Here is a 20848-nt window from a genome sequence, read left to right as displayed (position 1 = left end):
TAATATCTTTGGAAGATTTCATGTCACTGTAACATTTACACTGTTAATATTTTCACAAGTGTTTCTATGTGCAAAGGATAAAGGGATCTTTTCCTCTGCCCATGAGGGTTAAATTCACCGGACAAAATTCTTACTATAAGTTGGCAGAGTAATTTTGGGCCATCTGCCAAAGCCTTAAAAAATTTCAGTTTATTTTCATCATAATATGTGAAAAGAAGCTAATAAATAACTTATCTTCATCCTTCCACATTTTTCCCACAGATTATTTAATGCAAAAGAAAGTAAAATTATTTTTCTTTGATGAAAGTTGCTTTTAAAAATCATTCAAAATTAGGACAGGGAAAAAATAAGTTAAAATATTCAGATAATAACTATTTCTGGTCTATTTCAGTATTAACTTGAGTAAGAAGAATTTTCTCTTTCTCGCCACAATCATATTGAACATATCATTGTCTTAGTTATTTTTCCTTCAAAGGCAGAGGAATTGTGTGACATTTCTAGGTTGGGTTTCCCTGTTTGTAGCATGAATGTCATGTGTGTTGTTACCCGTCTGTACAATCACAAGATATCTGTGGCACTAATCATGAGGTCACAAGTTTAAAGGAAAAGGTGGTCAGAGGGTCTTGTATAGACCACCCTTTCAAAACTGTCCCTTTCTGTGCCCAGGTTGCTTCTGGAATGTAACCCTGTCCCTATGCTTCTTTCTGATGGCCATACCCCAGGGGCAACAGAGATGGCTCAGGGAGAACATCGGGTAGTCGACAAAGCAGCTCAGAGAATGAACTAAAATGGATGGATCACCAAAGGGCCTGGAGCAGCACAGATTCTGATAGCTCCAACCGCAACCTCCGGCCCACTATGACAAAGACAGCAAGTTTTGGGAGCATTACGGTGCTGACCAGGGGTGATAGCACATCCAGTACCAGAAGTACCGGGAAACTGTCTAAAGCAGGTAGTTATTACTGAGTGGTTTGATGTCCTATGGTATTTTCTAGATTCTACCCCAAGCTGCAACTTCCTCATTCCTTCAGACTTTCAGATAATTAATGATAATGTTATCAATTACTCAGGAAGCTGGAATATCAAAAATGCAAGAAACATGCCAGTATTGCCTCTTGCTATCTGTATGCCAAAGTCACACTATTAACTTTTGAATCATTTCCAGTTTGAATAAAATTGAACTCCATTCCACACCAGTAAATATTACTTTTTAAGTGATTATCTTAAAATGTTAATCGTGTTACCTACACATGACAGATATTTAATCATTTGACAGTGGTTATTTTTAATTAAAAATGATGATCTATTTGTAAAACTCTTATTACAAGGTAATTAGAATATTCATATCAGTGGTATTTGCTTTAACTTGTTCGGGTGAGAAATGGGAAATAAAAATAATGAAACCTATCTTTGGAAATTATTTTGAAGATAAAGAATTAATGATGAGACTGGAGAAATAGTATAGGGATTAAAGTATTTTTTTTGCTTGTTTTTTTTTTTTTACCTCCTGCATGAAAGGCAAACGCCTTACCTCCATGCTATCTCTCCGGCCCCTCAAATAAATTCTTTTTTTTATTTAAATTTAAATAATTTTAAAATATTTTTAATATAATTTTTATTTTGATCATAGTGGCTTACATATTGCTGACAATAATATTTTAGGTACATAATTACATAAAATCAGGGGGATTCCCATCTCCGATTTGTCCTCCCTACACCTCCGTTCCCGTCCTACCTCCCATATCTTCCTCCCTCACCCCCGGGACTGCTTGCACTTGACCCCAAACCAATCTCCAGTACCACAGAACTCTGAGTACTGCCAGGAGTGACTCATGAACACAAAACCAGGAGTAAGCTTTGGGAACATATGAGTCTGATCTTAAACCAGTCCTCAAATGCAGAATTTTTTTAATAATGCCTGGAAAAGCATAATTCCTCAATCAACAGTTTACATTTTCTTTTTGCTATTACCTTTTTTAATATTTTATCCCTACTTTGTAGATAAGCAACAAAGAGGTTTAAAATTCCTAAATAATTGTAAACATGGATTTGCAGGGCTATATCATTCAGTGGGTAGGGCACTTGAATTGCAAAATGGCAGACCCAAATTTAGATATCTGGCATTCCATGTGGTCCCTCAAGCACTGCCAGAAGTAATTCCTGAGTGCAGAGCTAGGAGTAATCCCCCTGGTATGGCCCCAAACCAAAACAACATAACAATAACAAAAAAATACTCAAAAGCAAAAGACCCACAAAAGTATGGATTTTTTTAAAAATTAGTTTCTTCTGTTTCTCTTTTTTCTTTGCCCACTCTAATCACTTTCAACTAGTAAAGAGAATCTGTAAAATATATGTTCATTATGCTATATTTTTTCCACAGAATTCTATTCTTGACAAATGTCTCCTAAAAACAACAAACAAACATTATCATTGGAGCCAAAGAATTTGTATAGCAGGTAGGGCATTTGCTTTGCATATGGCCAACAGGGTTTGATCCCCAGCAACCAATATGATCACCTGAGCCCACTAGGAGTGATTCTTAAGCTGGCCAGTAGTAAACTCTGATCATCTCAGGTGTAGCACAAAATTTTTTAAAAAGTATCACATAATTGGCTATAGAGGCAGAGAATCAATCATCAATAGAGTCAATCACAGTAATTACTATTGTGTATTTTTGTATGGTTAGGTAGACTGATACACAGCATACATACTATAGATCATACATACATACATAGATCAATCTTACTTCTTAGAAAGTTTCAGGTACGCTCAACTTTCACATTCATTTTAAATTCACTAATTGGTGAATTCCTGATTTCTTCCTCTAATTGATTGCTCTTCTAGCCTCCCACTATTGAAGCAACTGAATTTCCACTGTGGTATACTGGAGCAGTTGTAAATAAATATAAAAAAAGGTTAAATAGTTTTAAATCTCCTTAAAATGCAGAAACCAAGCACCTTAAACGCTGCACTTAAAAATTTCAACACACCAAAAGAGCTCTTAAGATTTTAAAATTAATCATCCTTTTCCATGTACCAACCTTCAATCACTTCCAAAGCAAAGCTCTTTGGAAATATTTAAAACACTTCAGAATGCTAAAATGCCATTTTCATTGAAGAATGATTTGAAGTTTAAGTGTATTAGACATTTTCCCTTTAAATCTAAGTATTGCCATTTCAAGGTTCAAGAAAAAAAAAAGAAAGGAAAAAAATCAAGATTGTCAAAACAAACTTACAATTTCCTTAAATGGTTCTATGAAGCAAAGTTGTCAGTTTAGTTGTCATGGAATTCAGAACAGCACAACTGCCTGATTTTTTTTTAACATCCTTGTTCACAGGAAAATCGCAAACTTTTTTTTTTCTTTGACCTTTCAGAAACCAAGACTGGAGTATATGACATTTAAGTAATTCTGCTCATCTTCTAATTACATTGGTTCAGGCTTGAAGTAGATAATAATTTGACTTTTTCCAGGTAGATAACATGCTTTCCTACATTTTGGGAAAAGCTTATAATGGAAGTCTGAAGGAACAAGTTGTGTTCCCTTGTGGCCTGACAACCTTTACTGTTTTTTTTTCCCTGTTCAGCAAAGTCACAGCCACCTAGCAGATACCAAGTGCATCTTTGTAGGCACTTCCCCTCTGGGTGAAGAGATATTTTAGTGGGTCTACCTTTACAACCTTGGTTGTTTCTCCATAGTAGCATCATGGTTGAGAATGGATTTGTCATCTCTCACTTCATATTAAGGGAGCCGCAAGTTTTGACTCACATGACTACCTCTTGATCTCCACAGCATGGCTTCTCAACATTAGCTATATCTAAATTATTTTCTCAAATAACCACTTACTTGTTCTCAAAACACATTTCTAATAATTCTCTTTCAACAATTCTACATGGCTTCTTTCCAGCCCTCTTTCTTCAAGGGTATTCTTGTCACCTTGCTTGTATAGAGAATTTTGAAAGCCAATGCAAAACAACTCACAATATTTTCTTCTGTGGGTGTTTATTTACACTAAACTAATGAGTTTGAGTTATTCTCTTTCCCCTCATGAATCCAAAATATTGTGTTAGTTCTTTGCACTCTAGAAACAATTTCTTGAATTAATAAATCAAGTAAAATATAACTCAGGTACTTATCAAAGTATATATAATTGCCCTGAGTGAGTCAAGAAAGCAAAGAAAACTTTGTAAATATTGCCATAGAGTTCAAGATATTGTAATAGTGAGATTGAACACAACCCTGATGGATAAAAAAACGAAGTGTTTCTAAGTGCTAGTCCAAATGACTGAAGATGTAAAAGAGATTAGTCAGTCAACTTGGCTCTTCTAGCAAGCAAGATTATTTTGATAATATTTCAAAGGCACAGTTCCTAAATTCTAAAACATAAATAGGTGTTAAAACTGCTTCAAGAGGTGCACAAGTAGTAGCATATCAGGGACAGTGTTTTGTTTTGTTTTTATTTTTTTGTTTTGTTTTGTTTTTTGCACTGGGCAGACCAAGTTCAGTCCCCAGCATCCCATAGGGCCACAAGTACCTGCCAGGAATAATTTCTCAGTACAGTGCCACAATTAACCCCAGATCACAGGTAGGTGTAGCCCAAAATCAAACACAAAACAAAAGTGCTAAGAGAATGGGAGAAACTTTACATCTTACAGAGACAAAATGCTCTTATAAAGGGGGCATGAATGAATAACTGTTTCAAAGAACCTGTGAAGAAGTGCTCCTTTATATTATGAGAAGTTTCTATGACCCTGTCTTAGTTTTTCACTTTTCCTTATTTTGTAATTACTTTGAAATTTTTTTTCATTTTCACTTTTCTCCTTTCTGAGTTCTCATCCTAGCCACCCTGCTGTCATATTTTTCTTTATAGATAGGTAGATAGATAGATGATAGATACGGATATAGATAGATAGATAGATAGATAGATAGATAGATAGATAGATAGATAGATAGATAGATAGATAGATAGATAGATAGATAGATAGATAGATAGATAGATAGATAGATAGATAGATAGATAGATAGATAGATAGATAGATAGATAGATAGATAGATAGATAGATAGATAGATCTATATAAATAAATAAATCTAAAGAGAGAGCCATGACTCATAAACCATTCTCTCAGCCTGCAGGTCACAGTGTCTTAGAATCATTTAAGGCAAAACCTGATGGTCTGGATCCTGACAGATCTTTGTCAGATTTTGGGAGATAACTGTCCATAAATTCTGTGTTATTTATGATGGGACTCTCAGAAATTGCAACTAGAACCTAAAGATTTGTTTGATCTATAGATAGATAGATAGATAGATAGATAGATAGATAGATAGATAGATAGATAGATAGATAGATAGATAGGTAGGTAGGTAGGTAGATGATAGATAGATAGATAGATAGATAGATAGATAGATAGATAGATAGATAGATAGATAGATAGATAGATAGATAGATAGATAGATAGATAGATAGTTCTGTTTTCCTTTTTCCAAAGATTTAATTATAGCAATGGGAAATATGTAAACTATATGTCTATATGACAAGTGTTGTGCTAATCACTCTATATGAATTTTCTAAACCAATTTTACAGCATTCTCATTTTGAAATGCAAACTGATCCTCAGAGACATAATATGGATTTTCCAAGCAGTCCTAGGGTAGAGTAAAGCCTGATTTCAAATCCTGGCAACATATATATCTGTATCTATATCTATCTATAGATTTATCTATTTATATCTATATATATATCTATATCACATCTTCAAAATGAAAATGCTGTAAAATTAGTTTAGAAAATTCATATAGAGTGATTAGAATGATGCTTGTCATATAGTCATACAGTTTACATATTTCCCATTGGTATCATTACATCTTTAAAAAATAGTAAAACAGAAGAACTAAGTCTCTGTTCCTTCAATAATAAACTTCTCAAATATAAATTTCATTTTACAAAAATAATTCTTTTGAATGATTCCCGTGCCTTTCATAATCACAGCTCAGTTTTTGTTTGTTTTAATCAAAAATTTTTCATGGGGCTGGAGAGATAGTTCAGGGATAAAGATGAAAGCTGTTAAGATTGTAGATCTAGTTTATTCCCAGCACCAAATGGTTCCTTGAGTATTTCCAGAGTGGCCAGAATAATTACTTGTGCCACAGGACCTCAAAATTACTACATTCTCTGACCTCACCTTGTATGCTAGCCCACATGGCAGAGAATTAGAGGGTGATGATCCAGGCTTCAGAACATCGCTTCAGAGATTCCTCCAAGTTCTTTCCCCACAAAGATTTTTGGTCATGCCTCCTATGTGTAGGACAATGTTCTAAAAATCCTCATTCTAGTCGATTGATTTTCACATGCTGCTTAAAACTGGTTATAAGCAAATAGACTAGCAGTGTACCATACCTTACTTCCTATTGATTTCTGAGTTGGCTCCAAGGAAGTTTGACTTTATTTCCATCTTTGTAGTTCTTAGTAATTTAGGTCAAATTTTGCCTTCCTCCATTCATTTTGTTAACTGTTGAGTCAAAATTTTACATGGCATGTCTATTGTCTTCTCATTTCTCCTGTTATTGCTTTACACACCTATAAGAAGAAAATGCTATAGCTAATCATGGGCATAATGAATCATGGGCATAACCCAAAGTCAAAATCAAGTATTTTTGGATTTGTTTGTGACAAGTTAGTCTATAGTCATCAGTTCTAACCCCTCAGCCAGCACTAATTCACACATGAACTAGGCATGACTTATTGGTCCTGCTTTTTCTTACAGTGTAATTCTCAGCTTGTAGAAGAACTTAATGAATTTCACATGAATCTATCAGAGATGCAATTGGAGCTATTTAGGGACTTGTGGTTTGTTGTAATATTACAATGTTGTTATTATTATTGTTTCTGCACCAGTTTCAAATTCAGACCATAGCATTCAAAATGCATATTGCAAGTTCACAAGCAATGCTCATTTCACTGAGGCTATGATTTAAGGTCATAAGATCAGTAATTCAGTTTCAAAACTACTACAAACATTTTCCAATTTTCTTTTAGGTTCTTTTATCCCTACCCATACATTATTCAGAACCTCAGCAGCATTTTAAACCAGTTAAATAGAACACCCAGAATTAACCTGAAACTTGACTATTATTAATAAGCCAAGTCAGAGGAATTGTGCAAATTCCCAGCCAAGAGCACAGTTGCAGCCCATGTGAATGCTCATTTTCGGGAGACATTATTGAGTCATAGATCAATCGATCTCGATTAAAGCTCAGGTCTGTTACTATCTTGTACTATATTTGTGTCGCCCAACTTCTGTATGCTTTAAAATCCTGCCAAGGCAGTTATTGATAGTATTTCTTCTATCACCCATGATTTCTTCTATCATTTGAATTAACTTCTCTAACCCTCTCATTAGTATTCAGTGTACAACATAAATGTGGTTACATGTGCTGGTTATTGTGAACAACAGATAGTGACTATTAGAGGATGTGGACATATTTATTTAATTATGGTGGAGGAAGTGGGGCCAAATCATCAATATTCTCCTTTCTAAGCCTTGCACACTTATATAGTTACTTTTTTATTTTTAGAAATTCACTCACTGTCTACAACAGCCTCCATGATTTGGCTTTTCTGTGCCAAACTCTCTTTAGTCCACTTCTTACCTACATTGATAATACTTTTGAAAATATAAAAAATGCAGACCTTAAGCTTTCTTCAAAACACCTCTGGGATAAAAATTAATTCTGGCCATGATCTCTCAAAATACAATATACAAAGTATTAGGAAATCAGTGACTTCAAATAATTTTTAAGATCAGCACATAAGATAACTCTGTTAAGTTGCATCCCATTTTATTATTTCAATAAGGCATGACTTATTGCATCTCAATCATTTTTATGGATTCCATTACTTAGGGTTATTGGGAGTTCTCAAGCATAGAATCCAAAGCTTTAGGTATCACTTAATGATGTTACACTCTAGAACTCTATGAGAAGGCAGATAGAGTGCTCATTTTTAATATCTCATTTCCAACAAAATGGATACATCTAAAATACATGCAGCAAATATTTTAATAACATATAAGCCCCCGAAGTGAGAGATTATGCTATTAAACTTTTCCTATAGCACTTACTCAAAATATTTAATGATGGATAAAATACCTTCACTGAGCATTGTCATACTCAAAGCTATGGGTTTTCTCCTGTTTCTATGTTGAATGACGTTTATCTGTCTCTATGTTGCAGGTTCGGAATCTTCCAGTAGTGCAGGCTCCTCAGGATCGCTCTCCCGCCCCCATCCAACTCTGCAGAGCACAACTTTGGTCTCTAGTGTGGCAGCCAGCTCCCCTGGCTGCATGCCCTATCCAGATAATGGGATGGGGGGACAGATTGCATCAAGTAGCACCAGTTACATCCTTCTTCCACTTGAAGCTGCGACGGGCATTCCACCTGGAAGTATCCTGCTTAATCCACACACAGGTTAGTGTATTTTCTCTGCTTTGAAAGGAACTCGGAATCAGAGAGTTCTTCTTGTATTATTTTATTAACTAACTAGTAAATTTTATGAAAAATTATTGAGTAAGACTGCCCTGTGGATGAACCGCTATTGATGGTCTATTAGCTACAATTGTATTCCCATATTTCTATAAATATTGATATAGATATTTAAACATAGATACTTCCCAGAATTTGCACTCTTTTCACTGATTACATTATGTCTCATATATTGACGGGGATATACTAACGAAAAGTGTGTTTTACAAGCTAAATCATCACCTATTATTATATGCAAAGTGCTTTGGCGCATGCTAGCTATTTCAGAACTTTGGGCTTAAAATTAGGACAATGTGAAATCTTAATTCTAGATACTACTCTCTTGCCTTATATCTTATTTTGCTTCAAAATGAGAGTAACACTTGCCAGCATAGTTTAGAGAATGTAATATGACGTCTTTGTTTTATTTTTGGGCTATACTCAGTGGTAACCAGGAGTTATTCTTGACCTTACACTCATAAATAATCACTTCTGGCAGTGTTCAGGGGACCATATGGGATGGTTGATGGGGATCAAAACAGACTGGCCACATGAAAGGCAAACACTCTATCTGCTGTGCATTCCCTTCAGCTTCACACTCTGATGTTTTACATACTTTCAAACTATGTTCATTTTAGTAGGGGTTTGAGGATGGACAATTTATGACTAGGATTATGTACATCACAAATTATTATTGTCATTGTTATTGATTTATTATTTTCTATTTGCTTTGTGATCAATTAATTTCCAAAATGATTTTATAGGATTAGAATATTGAGATCTTAATTTCATCAAATAGATTAAGAACATCTATTTAAACAGGTCGCTTCTCACCTTAGATGATTTTTCCCAGACCTCCAAAGTCATTTGATAATAAAAGAAGACATTTTGGTGATCATGATTTAGAAAGGAGGAGACTGCTTCTTCCCGATTTCTAAAGTGATAGAGGTCAGAAGTTGTGATAAACTCTTTATAGTAAACAGTCCATAACCCCAAATAAGATCATCTAGCTCAAAATATCAGTTACGTAGTTAATGGAAAAACTTGATTTAGAACTTGACTAGGTAATGTGTGAACAAGCCTTTATTAGTAGTGGAAAAAGTAACTTCCTCAAAATACATCTGTATTTAGTTTATTCCATAGTATTTTTTTGGTTAGCAAGCTTGAAAACACAAACTTTTAAGAATCTCAAGAATGTGATTTGGCAGAAACTTCACAAATATGTAAGATGCCTAGTAATTAAAAATTCAGATTTTTGTATTGTATTTTTATGTTCCTAGGGTATATCCCTAGGAGTGGTATAGCTGGATCATATGGGAGCTCAATTTCCAGTTTTGGGACAAATCTCCATATCTTCATAGCTCCATATCTAGTCCATAAAGGTTGGACTAAACGGCATTCCCACCAGCAGTGAATAAGAGTTCCTTACTCTCCACATACCCACCAGTACTGTTATTGCCATTCTTACAATACAAAAATTCCTTCCTCACACCTATATTCATTGCAGAGCTATTTACAATACCTAGAATCTGTAAACAACTCAGACGCCTGACAACAGATGAATGGCTAAAGAAACTGTGGTACATATACACAATGGCATATTATGCAGCCATTGGGAGAGATGAAGTCATGAAAATTTCCTAAAAATGGATTTACATGGAATCCATTATGCTGAGTGAACTAAGTCAGAGGGAGAGAGAAAAATGAAGAATAGTCTCACTCATCTACGAGTTTAAAGAAAAATAATAGACATTTATGCAGTAATTCTCAGAGACAAAAGAGAGGAGGGCTGGAAGATCCAGCTCATTACATGAAGCTCACCATAAAGAGTGATGATTGTTGTTAGAGAAATAACTACATTGAGAACTATCATAACAATGTGAATGAACGAGGAAATAGAAAGCCTCTCTAGAGTACAGGCAGCGGTGGGGTGGGGACGAGGGAGATTTCAGACATTGGTGATGGTAATGTTACACTGGTGAAGGAGAATGTTCTTTGCTTGACTGAAACCCAACTACAAGCTGTTTAAATACAAATATATTTTTTAAAAAGAAAATTCAGAGAAACATGAGAATTATAGTAAAATAGCTGAATAATTGCCACATATCTCTGAAAGAATATGGCACATTGCAACAGCAGGAGTTTAATTGAGACATTTTGAAAATGTCAGAAAAGAGAGAGATAAGAAGAAATAATAATTTTATTGAAAAGTATTTGGAAGCTTTCAGATTGTTATTTTGAAGGATAATGTTATAATAATTTTATTCTAGTCGGATTATTGTAAGCAGAATAAAGGAAATTAAAAGAAAAACTGGAATACATTCATTATTCTTGGCACTAATAAAAGTCTGATATGGCTCTGTTGACTTCAATTTTTTCACTTTAATTTGAGATGCAGAGCTTATAGACAAGAGCACACACAAGAAGTATTATATTTGAATAGCTTGTTTCAAATAAATTAGTCTAGGTAAAGTAATTTTAGAATATATAATGCTAGAATGCTATTTGTAATATAAACTAGTAATAAACATATAACATATGAATATATTATTGTACATATCCTTGTTTATAGGAAAAATAACAAAATGATCTAGTGACAGTCCCAACCCTTAGTCAACATATCCAATAATTTATTATTTTCAAATAGTCTCCTTTATGGGGTCAAAATGATAATAAAGTAGTAGGATATTTGCCTTTCATGCATTCAACTCAGGATGGACCCTGGTTTGATTCCTGGCATCCCATATGGTCCCTGAACCTGCCAGGAGCAATTTCTGAGCACAGAGCCAGAAGTAACCCTGAGCACCACCAGATGCGACCCAAAAACAAAACCAAAAAATTATCTCCTTTGAAAACTAAGGATAAGGCTGTGATAAGGCTATTTCTCTATATACTTGTCTGATCTAGCAAATGTTAGGCAAAATGTTAGGCATTTTTGTAAACAAAAATGCACAAATGCATATATATATATTTGCATATCATGTGTCCTATCTATAGGTTTTGTTATATGAGTATCTGCTATGTGAATATAAACATGTCTCTTTATCTAATACCATATATCACTATAATTTTTTTTATTATTATTATTTTTTTTGGTTTTTGGGCCATACCCTGTGACTCTCAGGGGTTACTCCTGGCTATGCGCTCAGAAGTTGCTCCTGGCTTCCTGGGGGACCATATGGGACGCTGGGGGATCGAACCGCAGTCCGTCCTAGGCTAGTGCAGGCAAGGCAGGCACCTTACCTCCAGCGCCACCACCCGGCCCCCATATCACTATAAAATTTAAGTGGGAAATTGCCTTTTTTTGGGAAAAAAAAGGGCAATTTTAATTTTTAAAGTTTTCCCCAAAACGGTCAGAAATCATTGGCTACAGTAAATTAGATAGCTCCACATTATGAATCAAAAATGAATGACCATACCCCAATTTCTGCAAAATAAAGAGAGATAAGAAAAATAAAAATCTAAAACTCTGTGACAGAAAGCATTTTCCAATGCTAGGCCCTAGGCCTAGATTCTCACAGGCTTCTTCGCTGTACTCACTCTGAATTTTGTGGGTGTGGGGGCGCCTTTCTGACCTCTACAACCAACTGAACACCCGGAAATTCCAAATGTCCTGGAAAGTGGGAAGTCCCTTCCGCAGGACAGTTGTAGTTTGTTTTTATCATAGTGGCTTACATATCTTTCATATTAGTATTTTAGGTACATATTAACATTGAATCAGGGGAATACCCACCACCAAATTTGTCCTCCCCCCTTCCCCGTTCCCTTTCTGGAACCCATATTCCCCACCATCACCCCCCCCCAGGCTGCTAGAGTAGGTGGTCCCCTCTTTGTCTAGCTTACCATCAGTGATCCTACATCTGTTTGGTCCTGATGCCCTCCCTTGTTTCTCCCTCTATTTGAGAGGCTAACCTAGATAAATTGAGTTATGTGGTTTTGCTTGAGGGAAAGAAAGGCAATAGAATGGGGTAAAGATTAAGCAAAAAAAAAAAAAATTAAAAAAATAAATAAATTTAAAAAAATATGCTGAAAATGGGTGGAGTCCTTCTAGTGACTATCAGCCTCAGTTTGAGAGAGGACATAAAAAGGTAACTGAAACACCATAACATTACAAAAATAAATGTCAAATTAAATATCCAGTGAGCCCTAGAGCAATAAAGAGAAGCACCACAAAATAGTCTTGGTTCTGAATTCAAATCATGCCGGAGTGCAAAAAGAAAGAGAAAGATAAGATAAAATAATATAAAATATAAAAGGAGACATCAACTTCAATATCTATACCAAAATAAAGACGTCAAAAAGAAATCAATCAATCAATAAATATATATGTGAAAAAATGATTATTTTGTGTGCTCCCTCCCCCTTTCTTTTCTTTTCGCCCCTGCATAGGCACAGTAATTATTGGGGATATTATAGAGGGAATTCCCTTGGCCTAGGAGATACAGGGTTTCTCCATCCCTGAAGTATACTGTCATGGGATTAACTATAGACTCCTTGCATGATCATTTACTCTTCCTTCGGTGCTTTTGTGGTGTATGGAAGACTTCTGCTTCGTCATGGATGGTAAACTCAGTCCTCTGTATCTAGAGATCTTGGTGACTGTGCAGCTCAAGGAATAGAGCTTTTAATGAAGGCTTCTTTGTGGGTCTAGCAGTTCTGCTTCTTCAGTGTTGTTTTAATTCATCTTCTATAGTTGGTGTTCTTGGTCATTATGTTGCTCCTAGGATGGAGCCTGGGACAGAGTCTTTCATTATGTTTCTGGAAGACCCGTTCACTTGCAGTTGTCTCAGTCAGACCTTTGGAATTGGAGATCTTGTTTTTTGAACAGATTGTAGACCAAAAGCTAGGTTAGAGCTTTTTGTTGCTGTTGTTGTTGTTGGTCCTGGGCTGCATACTGTATAGTCCTGATTGTAACAAACAGTCATCTGTATATAGCAATCTTGGTTTTTGCACAGATCAAAGGGTGACATGTCTTCTGATTTTGTCTTATCATTGTCTTATCATTGGCTGGTGAGGAAGGATAACTTGCTCTTAGATCTAGTTGTTTCCATTTCCTCGTTGTCAGGTTATCAATTTAGAACTGGCGTGTGTTGGCATCAGAGCAGTATTATGAATGCCCTGGAGGGGACTTGGCTCCTGGAGCTGTTGTGGACAACTCTGTCATTTCAATGTCTGGGATCCAGGAGTCAAGGCTGGACGATTGGTGCCTATTTCCCTGGAGTCTAGGTTGGTTCCCTATGACATACATTCAGGGTGGGAGATGTCCCTGTGTTGTAAAAAAGTATAAATTCTTATTCCTAGTAGATTTTTTACAGGTAAAATTTCCCCTATTTTTAATATGCCTTTGCAGGAAGAAATGGTGCTACATTATATTGCTGGTGGATTTGGGGTTGAAGAGAGAAGAAAACAGACCCATGACAAAAAATAAAAAAATATATGCTCAGACATATCTAAAGAAAAGAGTTTCTTAAAAGAAAAAAAAGGATTATATAAAAGACATAATTAAAGTAATAAAGTGGGGCTGGGAGAGATAGCATGGAGTCAAGGCGTCTGTCCTTCCTGCAGAAGGACGGTGGCTCACATCCCGGCATCCCACATGGTCCCCCATGCCCACCAGTGGCAACTTCCGAGCACAGAGCCAGGAACACCCTCCGGGCGCCGCCAGCTGTGACCCAAAAGAAGCACAAAACAAATCAAATCAAAAAACAGAAAGTAGAACAAAACAAAACAAGAAAGGAAAAAAAAAAGAAATAGGGAGAAAGTGATACAGGAGATTACTTTACATTTGGGGAGAAACAGTATAAGTGTTATATAGGTCTATACTTATGATGATAGTATAGGCTTCCCCATTGTCTTTTGAGATTTTCTTGTGAGGTGTGGGCTCCACGCAGGGAGGTCTTGGGTAGAGTTCTTGCAATGGGAGTCCTTTTGGAGCTAATCAGGTATTAAACCACAGTCCACAATAGGGAGAGGTGATTAGGAGGGCCACACTTCATGAGTCAGTAGGGGTTGTGAGTCTGAGTGGGTGTCTCTTCACTTGGGAACTGGGTGCTTCATTGGTGTAGGAGGTTGGTCTTGATGCCTAATAGGTTAAGAATTGAGGGTGAAGAGTTAAAACATGGTGAGGATATCAGGGATTAGATTAAGGGATGAAGGGATAGTCAGGTTTTTGAGGGGGGAGAGGGGATAGTACATGGGAGGAGTTATATAGGGTATAGGTATGGATTGTTTGTGGTTTAGGTTTGTCTCTTAAGGAGGATTCCTATCTCTGTTTGCTCCTGCCCTCATATAAACATATAGAAGTTAGCTTAGGTATATATTAATGTAGAGAGGTGAGGAGGACAAGAGATACGCTGAGTACAGAAAGCTAGGTAGGTATAGTACTTGTAAGGAAAGGAAACTAATAGGTCAACTTTTGGATATGTATAGGTTTCGTGTCTCGAGTACTAACCATTGTGTTAGTGAGGTCTATCTATCTAGGTGTTTACCCTTTGCAGTATTATCACAGCACCCTTTATATCAGCTTTCTTTCCTTTCCAATAGAGGAGGTAACCGTGTGGTTTTTATTTGACATAAATTGAATTGATGGTAATGAGGAGAAGAAGGTGGAAGAGGGAGACAAGAAGGGAGAAAAGGGAAAACAAAACAGAACAAAACAAACCAACAATTAAACAACAAGAACAACAAAAATCTGAAGCAATGAGAAGAGAGGGTAAAAGAGCAAGGGCATGTTAGTTTGCTTGAACGTGTTCGATGCTTAGGCCCTGTCATAAAAATCTGTAGGTCACAGTTGTTGCTTCGGTGGTCTGGCTGGTCAGGCACTTCAGGTCCTAAAAGAAGGCATAAGCTAGAGATAAAGGGTATGTCAAAGAGTTATTCATTCAGTTTTTCATTTTTTATTCTTCTGTTTATTTTGCCTGACAATTCTGTATGAGATTCTATCCTGAAATATGACCCTGCCCCTCTTGACTTTTGTATAATGATGAATGATTTTCAATTATGCTTAGTTTTTTTCACTGACTTGTATCTATGACTCATTTTATCAAGAATAACTTATTTGGCATAATAAAAAAGTGTGTGGACTTTGGAGTCATACTGACCAGACTCATTCACTCATTTACTGTTGTCTTTATTTTCCTGAATAAGTTGCTTGGTCTCCTTGTGCCCTGATTTTTTGTCCTCAAAAGTGTAATGTGATTGTTTATATCATTAGAAGAGCTAAGGTCATAGCATATCTAATGTCTGTCACTGTGCCTGCCACATAAGGAGCCAGCTTATTCTATTTATTACCTTCCTTTTTTTCCTCTTTACTTCTTATTTGCTCCCCTTTATTATTTTTTTCAAATCTTTACTTCTCCAAACTTCCTGGTGGACCCAATTTTCTCTTCTGAAACCTGGAAGATTTTTCCTCCCATTTTTCTTCACAAAGTCACACTGAAATCCAATGCTGCTGCTTTGTAAATAATACACTGCTCTAATGAGAGTAATAATAATAATAATAATAATAATAATAATAATAATAATAATAATAAACTATGCCGTCACTTCTACAGAAAAAAAATTACCCATATCCAAATGCAGCTAGAGTCAATGGAAAGCAACCATAAGCTCTGAGGAAATGTTATTGCCTCGTTTCTATCAGATGTGGGTTGAACTATACATGGATTCAGGAAAATTGTTTCTCTGCAGGCTTTTTCTATTGAATGCACTTTGGCAGATCACACTGGAGGAGGTGGATTTATTTTCTAATTTGTAAGTGGCTCTGGCTTATACATGATTTTCCTTGTTTAGATAAGTCAAAAAAATAGAAAGTGAAGAAGGACCCATATTCAGGACTCATACAACCCTACCCCTACACATCGGGTTATCTTTTGAATATTAATCAGAATGCAAAAAAGATATATATACATATTCCTTGCATACAAGGAATGTATTATGTTTCTGGTGCAGGTCAGCCCTTTGTTAATCCTGATGGAACCCCTGCAATATACAACCCCCCCAACAGTCAGCAGTCTCTGCGAGGTGTGATGGTGGGGCAGACACAGCAGCAATCTCCGCAGCAGTCTTCACAGCCACAGCAGCCAGTTCAGCCTCCCCAGCCACAACTGACTGGGTCACTGGTCACTCAGGTAAGGAGCAGATTGAAAAGCAGTAGAGAAATGTTCTGTAGTTTAGAGCTAGGTGGATGCCCCAATGCAAGGAAAGTGCATGCAAAGCTTCTTTTCTTTGGATTTTGAAGCTCTTTTTATTTATCAAGGGGCTATTCTTGGAGATTAAGTTAATCTTATCCAGGTTTTGCATCACTTGCTTCTATGTTCCCAAATCAAATCATTACTACTGCCAAGTATTAGTGATCAATTCATTCTTGATTGTTTGCTCAAACCTTAGCGAAATGTTGAGTTGTCCTCTTTTCTAGAAAATATCCTCAGAAACCAGTTAGGTAACCAAGCTGAAATGTATTTAATTATTTTACCCTCATTTCTCAACCCTAGGTAATATTTTAAGACTCAGTGGATATAACCCCCTATGAAAATCATAATATATGAATAATTCAATATGGATTTATGCTGAGAAAACAAGTGTCACTCAAAGTGGGCTGGGTCTTGGTGTCTATAACTTCGCTGTGCATGCGTAGATGATCCATTCATCTCAGAAGCACACTGAACCTTTGGAATTCCTGAGATGAGACAGCCATCTTTGGAATTTCCATCTCTTAATGTTGCCCTGTAACCTGATTGACTTTTTCTTTCCCCCAGTCTGTCCAGGGGCTGCAGGCTTCTTCCCCATCAGTGCAATATCCTGCCGTCTCTTTTCCTCCCCAGAACCTCCTGCCTCTGTCTCCAACGCAGCAGTTCCCCATGGTACTGTACCCAATGTTTAGGACATTTTTTCTAGAAGAGTGTATGCCCCTATCCATTTCACTGCTTGTCTATGCTTGGTTGACAGATTCTGGGTTAAAGCCTTGGGTTAACTGTGAAGTTTTTTTTGTTGTTGTTGTTGTTTTGTGTGTGTGTGTGTGTGTGTGTGTTTGGGGGGGTCACACCCGGCAGTGCTCAGGGGTTATTCCTGGCTCCAGGCTCAGAAATTGCTCCTGGCAGGCACGGGGGACCATATGGGGCACAGGGATTCAAACCGATGACCTCCTGCATGAAAGGCAAACGGCTTACCTCCATGCTATCTCTCCGGCCCCAACTTTGAAGTTTTATGTGAGTGTTTCATTCCAGAATATTTCAACCTATCTCCAAAATATGACTTGTCTTCCATCATGTCCTGCATTTAATGCAATCTGGCTGCATAGCATTTTATGAGTTTTACTACCATGCAGGAATTGACTACCCTCAGGGTTTAAAAACAAGAACAGAAAGGTATTTGAATTTGATATGAGCGTTTGGGAAGTATCATAATATTGTCAAAGATAGTATCTATACTTCTTTTATAGAAGTTACCCTGGCACTAGTCCCCTAGCTTCTGGGAAGCAAATTAATTTTGGGGGAAAATGCTAAGTAAGCATTGTCCTTAAGTCTTAATGAATAAATACTCCCCCAAATATGAGCAAACTCTGACCCATCCTGTTGCTGAGACCAGTCCTGGCTGTTTCCTCTTTACAGCTTCCATGGGGGATAATAAATACCACTTTTTTGACCTGTCTTTCTCCAGAAGGGAGATTATGTGGTTACTGTTGACAGACGAGCTGCCACTTCTGGATAGAATCCCAAGGCTCAGAGACACTTTGAATAACCCAACTCTATAGTTGGAGGTAAAAGCAACCAGCTGTGTCCTTTTAACAATGAAAATGTCAGACAGTTTACAATTTCTGAGCCTCAGGTCCAATCCGTTTGTTCTTCTTATGTTCTCTTGTTCTGGAGGGAAAATTGATTTCTTTTATTTTTTCACACTGGACTTCTTCCCTCCAAAGATGCCATGCATGTGCCCGGGGTGGTCTGCTTCTGTGTGCCTCTCTGCTTACTAAGCAGCTCCTGCTCGTTTTCTTATTTCTTTCTGTGGTTTGCAGAGAGATGATGTGGCTACACAGTTTGGCCAGATGAGCCTCAGCCGGCAGTCTTCAGGAGAGACACCCGAACCCCCATCGGCAACCATCTTTCAGTCCTCCCTCGTGCCACAACCAACCCAACAGCCAAGTTATGTCATCACCTCTGCAGGCCAGCAACTTCCTGCAGGGGCCTTCTCTGGCTCTGGGCCTCCCATTTCCCAACAAGTGCTGCAGCCCCCTCCCTCACCACAAGGATTTGTCCAACAGCCACCACCTGCACAGGTCAGCATGCTTGTTCTCACATGTGTAACCTATAAACGATTTGCATTATATTTTAAACAACAGCACTCCACATAGAATATTCCCAAGTCAAGTTCTATTGCTCTTTTAAAAAGTGATCTCCTGTATCACTGCTTAGTCTCAAGGTTCAGAAAATATGTTTTATGATACTGATGCAAATGCCTCATTTTCTAGACTGCAGGTATAGGAACCACAGTTCCTTGCTGGATGATGCTTTGCTCACTGATTGGCTGCGAAAGGAAATGCCTTGGGGGGAAGAAGATCATCTCCTGGGGCACTCTTTTTACTGTTATAAAAATGAGTTCTTTCCTTTCTATCAATTCCTAAGCATTTTCTAGAGCTAATCTGGTGCTCCAGGCAGGTGTTTCTCTATGAATATAAAGGAAGGCGTGAAGCCCCCTATCTACTGTCCTTTTCTTTCCTTGGGGGGAAAGAGAGCTCATAGACGCTCTCAAAGGTAGCCATTAATCATATTTAATTGACTTGAGCATGTAAGACACTGTAGATCACTGATTTTTACTGTCTTCTGAAAGACTGATGATGTGTTACTGTTCACCACCAAACATCTCTGAGGCTCTCCTGGGCATCCCCAGCAGAATAATGCAAGTGATTACTGTCAAGATATAAAATGCACAGAGAGCTTTCTGGTCCACTGTCAAGCGCACATATCCCAAGCAAATTCCATCCTAATTATGAAATATTATATTGGATGAGCTGTTTAAAATACAGTGTCACCTTTGTATCATTTGTTTCACCGCTTTAACATCTTGAATAAATTATTTTCTTTTCAACCCATGCAAAACCCTCTGCCATGAAATGACTTTCACTCAGTAGTTCATTTTACTTTGAGTGATGAATTAACAGTTCATCTTCATTTGCCATCACTGTAATGGCTCCTTCCTAGTAAGATTTAAGGAAATGTAAAAAGAAATTCTAAATTTTCATTAATATATTGATTATCTTACTATAAATTTTTTTATTTTTCAAGTTTAATTATTTGGAAAAATCAGATTTATTTCTGATATCCTGTAGAGGATTAAGAGGATTAAGGAATTTTATTTTCAATAGCCTTTTGTTGTAGTTGGAGTGGATTGCAGGAACAAAGGCAACTCAGAAACCTCTGTGCATCTGTAAAGTAAAATACCCTAAATATTGATAATAGAAAGAAGGAGGGGAAAAAACAATAGATCTTAATGTTTCAGGACCCTGCTGAACATCTGAGAATTTCTCAAAAGAATTATGACACTAGTATAGGATATATCATTCCTGACTTTTAATTTAGTAAATATTTTTTAAAGTTAATTGATGATCAGACAATGAAAAATATTAGTTAAAGTAGTCTATATGATAGTTGGCATGTTGCACATAAGAACTAGCCTATTTCACAATCTAGAAGGTCAGTTTTGTTTAAATCATCATGAGTACTTTCTAAATGCTGAGACAAGACAGATCGATCTAGATAGTCACATGGACAGAGGACTTTGAAGAAAAAATTAGAAAAAAGTTATTTTTTCTAGCGTTTTCATTCTCCTTTATTTTCACTTTAATTTGACCATAATTTTATTCTCTATAATTCAGCACTTATTCTTACTACTCCTTCCACCTGTACTCACTCTTTTCAAATATTCATGCCAATCATATAATTCCTCCTGGCCCAACTCAACTCTCTTCTTCTATGAGGAAGGATGAGGATCAATTCATTTATCTTCATTTCATATATCTGAAACTATAATTTCTAAGAATGGGCTGAACTAAATGCTGAGCAGAAGTGACCAAAGACAGCATGTCAGAGAATCAAAAAAGTAAAATCACTATGAAGAATAAAAAATGTAAAATAAGAATGACTATTAGAAATGAGGCCCTTCTGCCTATCATCCCTGAAGGTGTTTTCATGTTTCACGTGGAATATAAGGAAAACTTCAAACATTTGTGAGTTTTTATTTATATAAGACACAATGGTTTCTAGAGAAACAAGATAGTTCTTTAAATAATATATGGTGATAAAATTAATGAATAAAATTAGATACTAGTTGTTTC

At 36.6% G+C, this 20848-nt stretch overlaps 1 protein-coding gene across 2 annotated transcripts in view; it reads left to right on the top strand.

Annotated features, from left to right (window-relative positions):
* Positions 1-20848, top strand: part of ARPP21 (cAMP regulated phosphoprotein 21) — a 164075-nt gene that overhangs the window by 92115 nt on the left and 51112 nt on the right. For both annotated transcript variants that reach the window (XM_049766394.1, XM_049766393.1), the window contains exons 14-18: positions 723-952; positions 8233-8466; positions 16471-16649; positions 17277-17381; positions 18533-18793. In XM_049766394.1, coding sequence (XP_049622351.1) covers positions 723-952; positions 8233-8466; positions 16471-16649; positions 17277-17381; positions 18533-18793 — 1009 coding nt within the window. The remainder of the gene's footprint in view (positions 1-722; positions 953-8232; positions 8467-16470; positions 16650-17276; positions 17382-18532; positions 18794-20848) is intronic.

Source organism: Suncus etruscus, chromosome 20 (assembly GCF_024139225.1).
Source record: "Suncus etruscus isolate mSunEtr1 chromosome 20, mSunEtr1.pri.cur, whole genome shotgun sequence".
Taxonomy (NCBI): Eukaryota; Metazoa; Chordata; class Mammalia; order Eulipotyphla; family Soricidae; genus Suncus; species Suncus etruscus.
The sequence above is the reverse complement of the archived record's forward strand: the minus strand, read 5'-3'. Positions and strand labels throughout refer to the sequence as shown.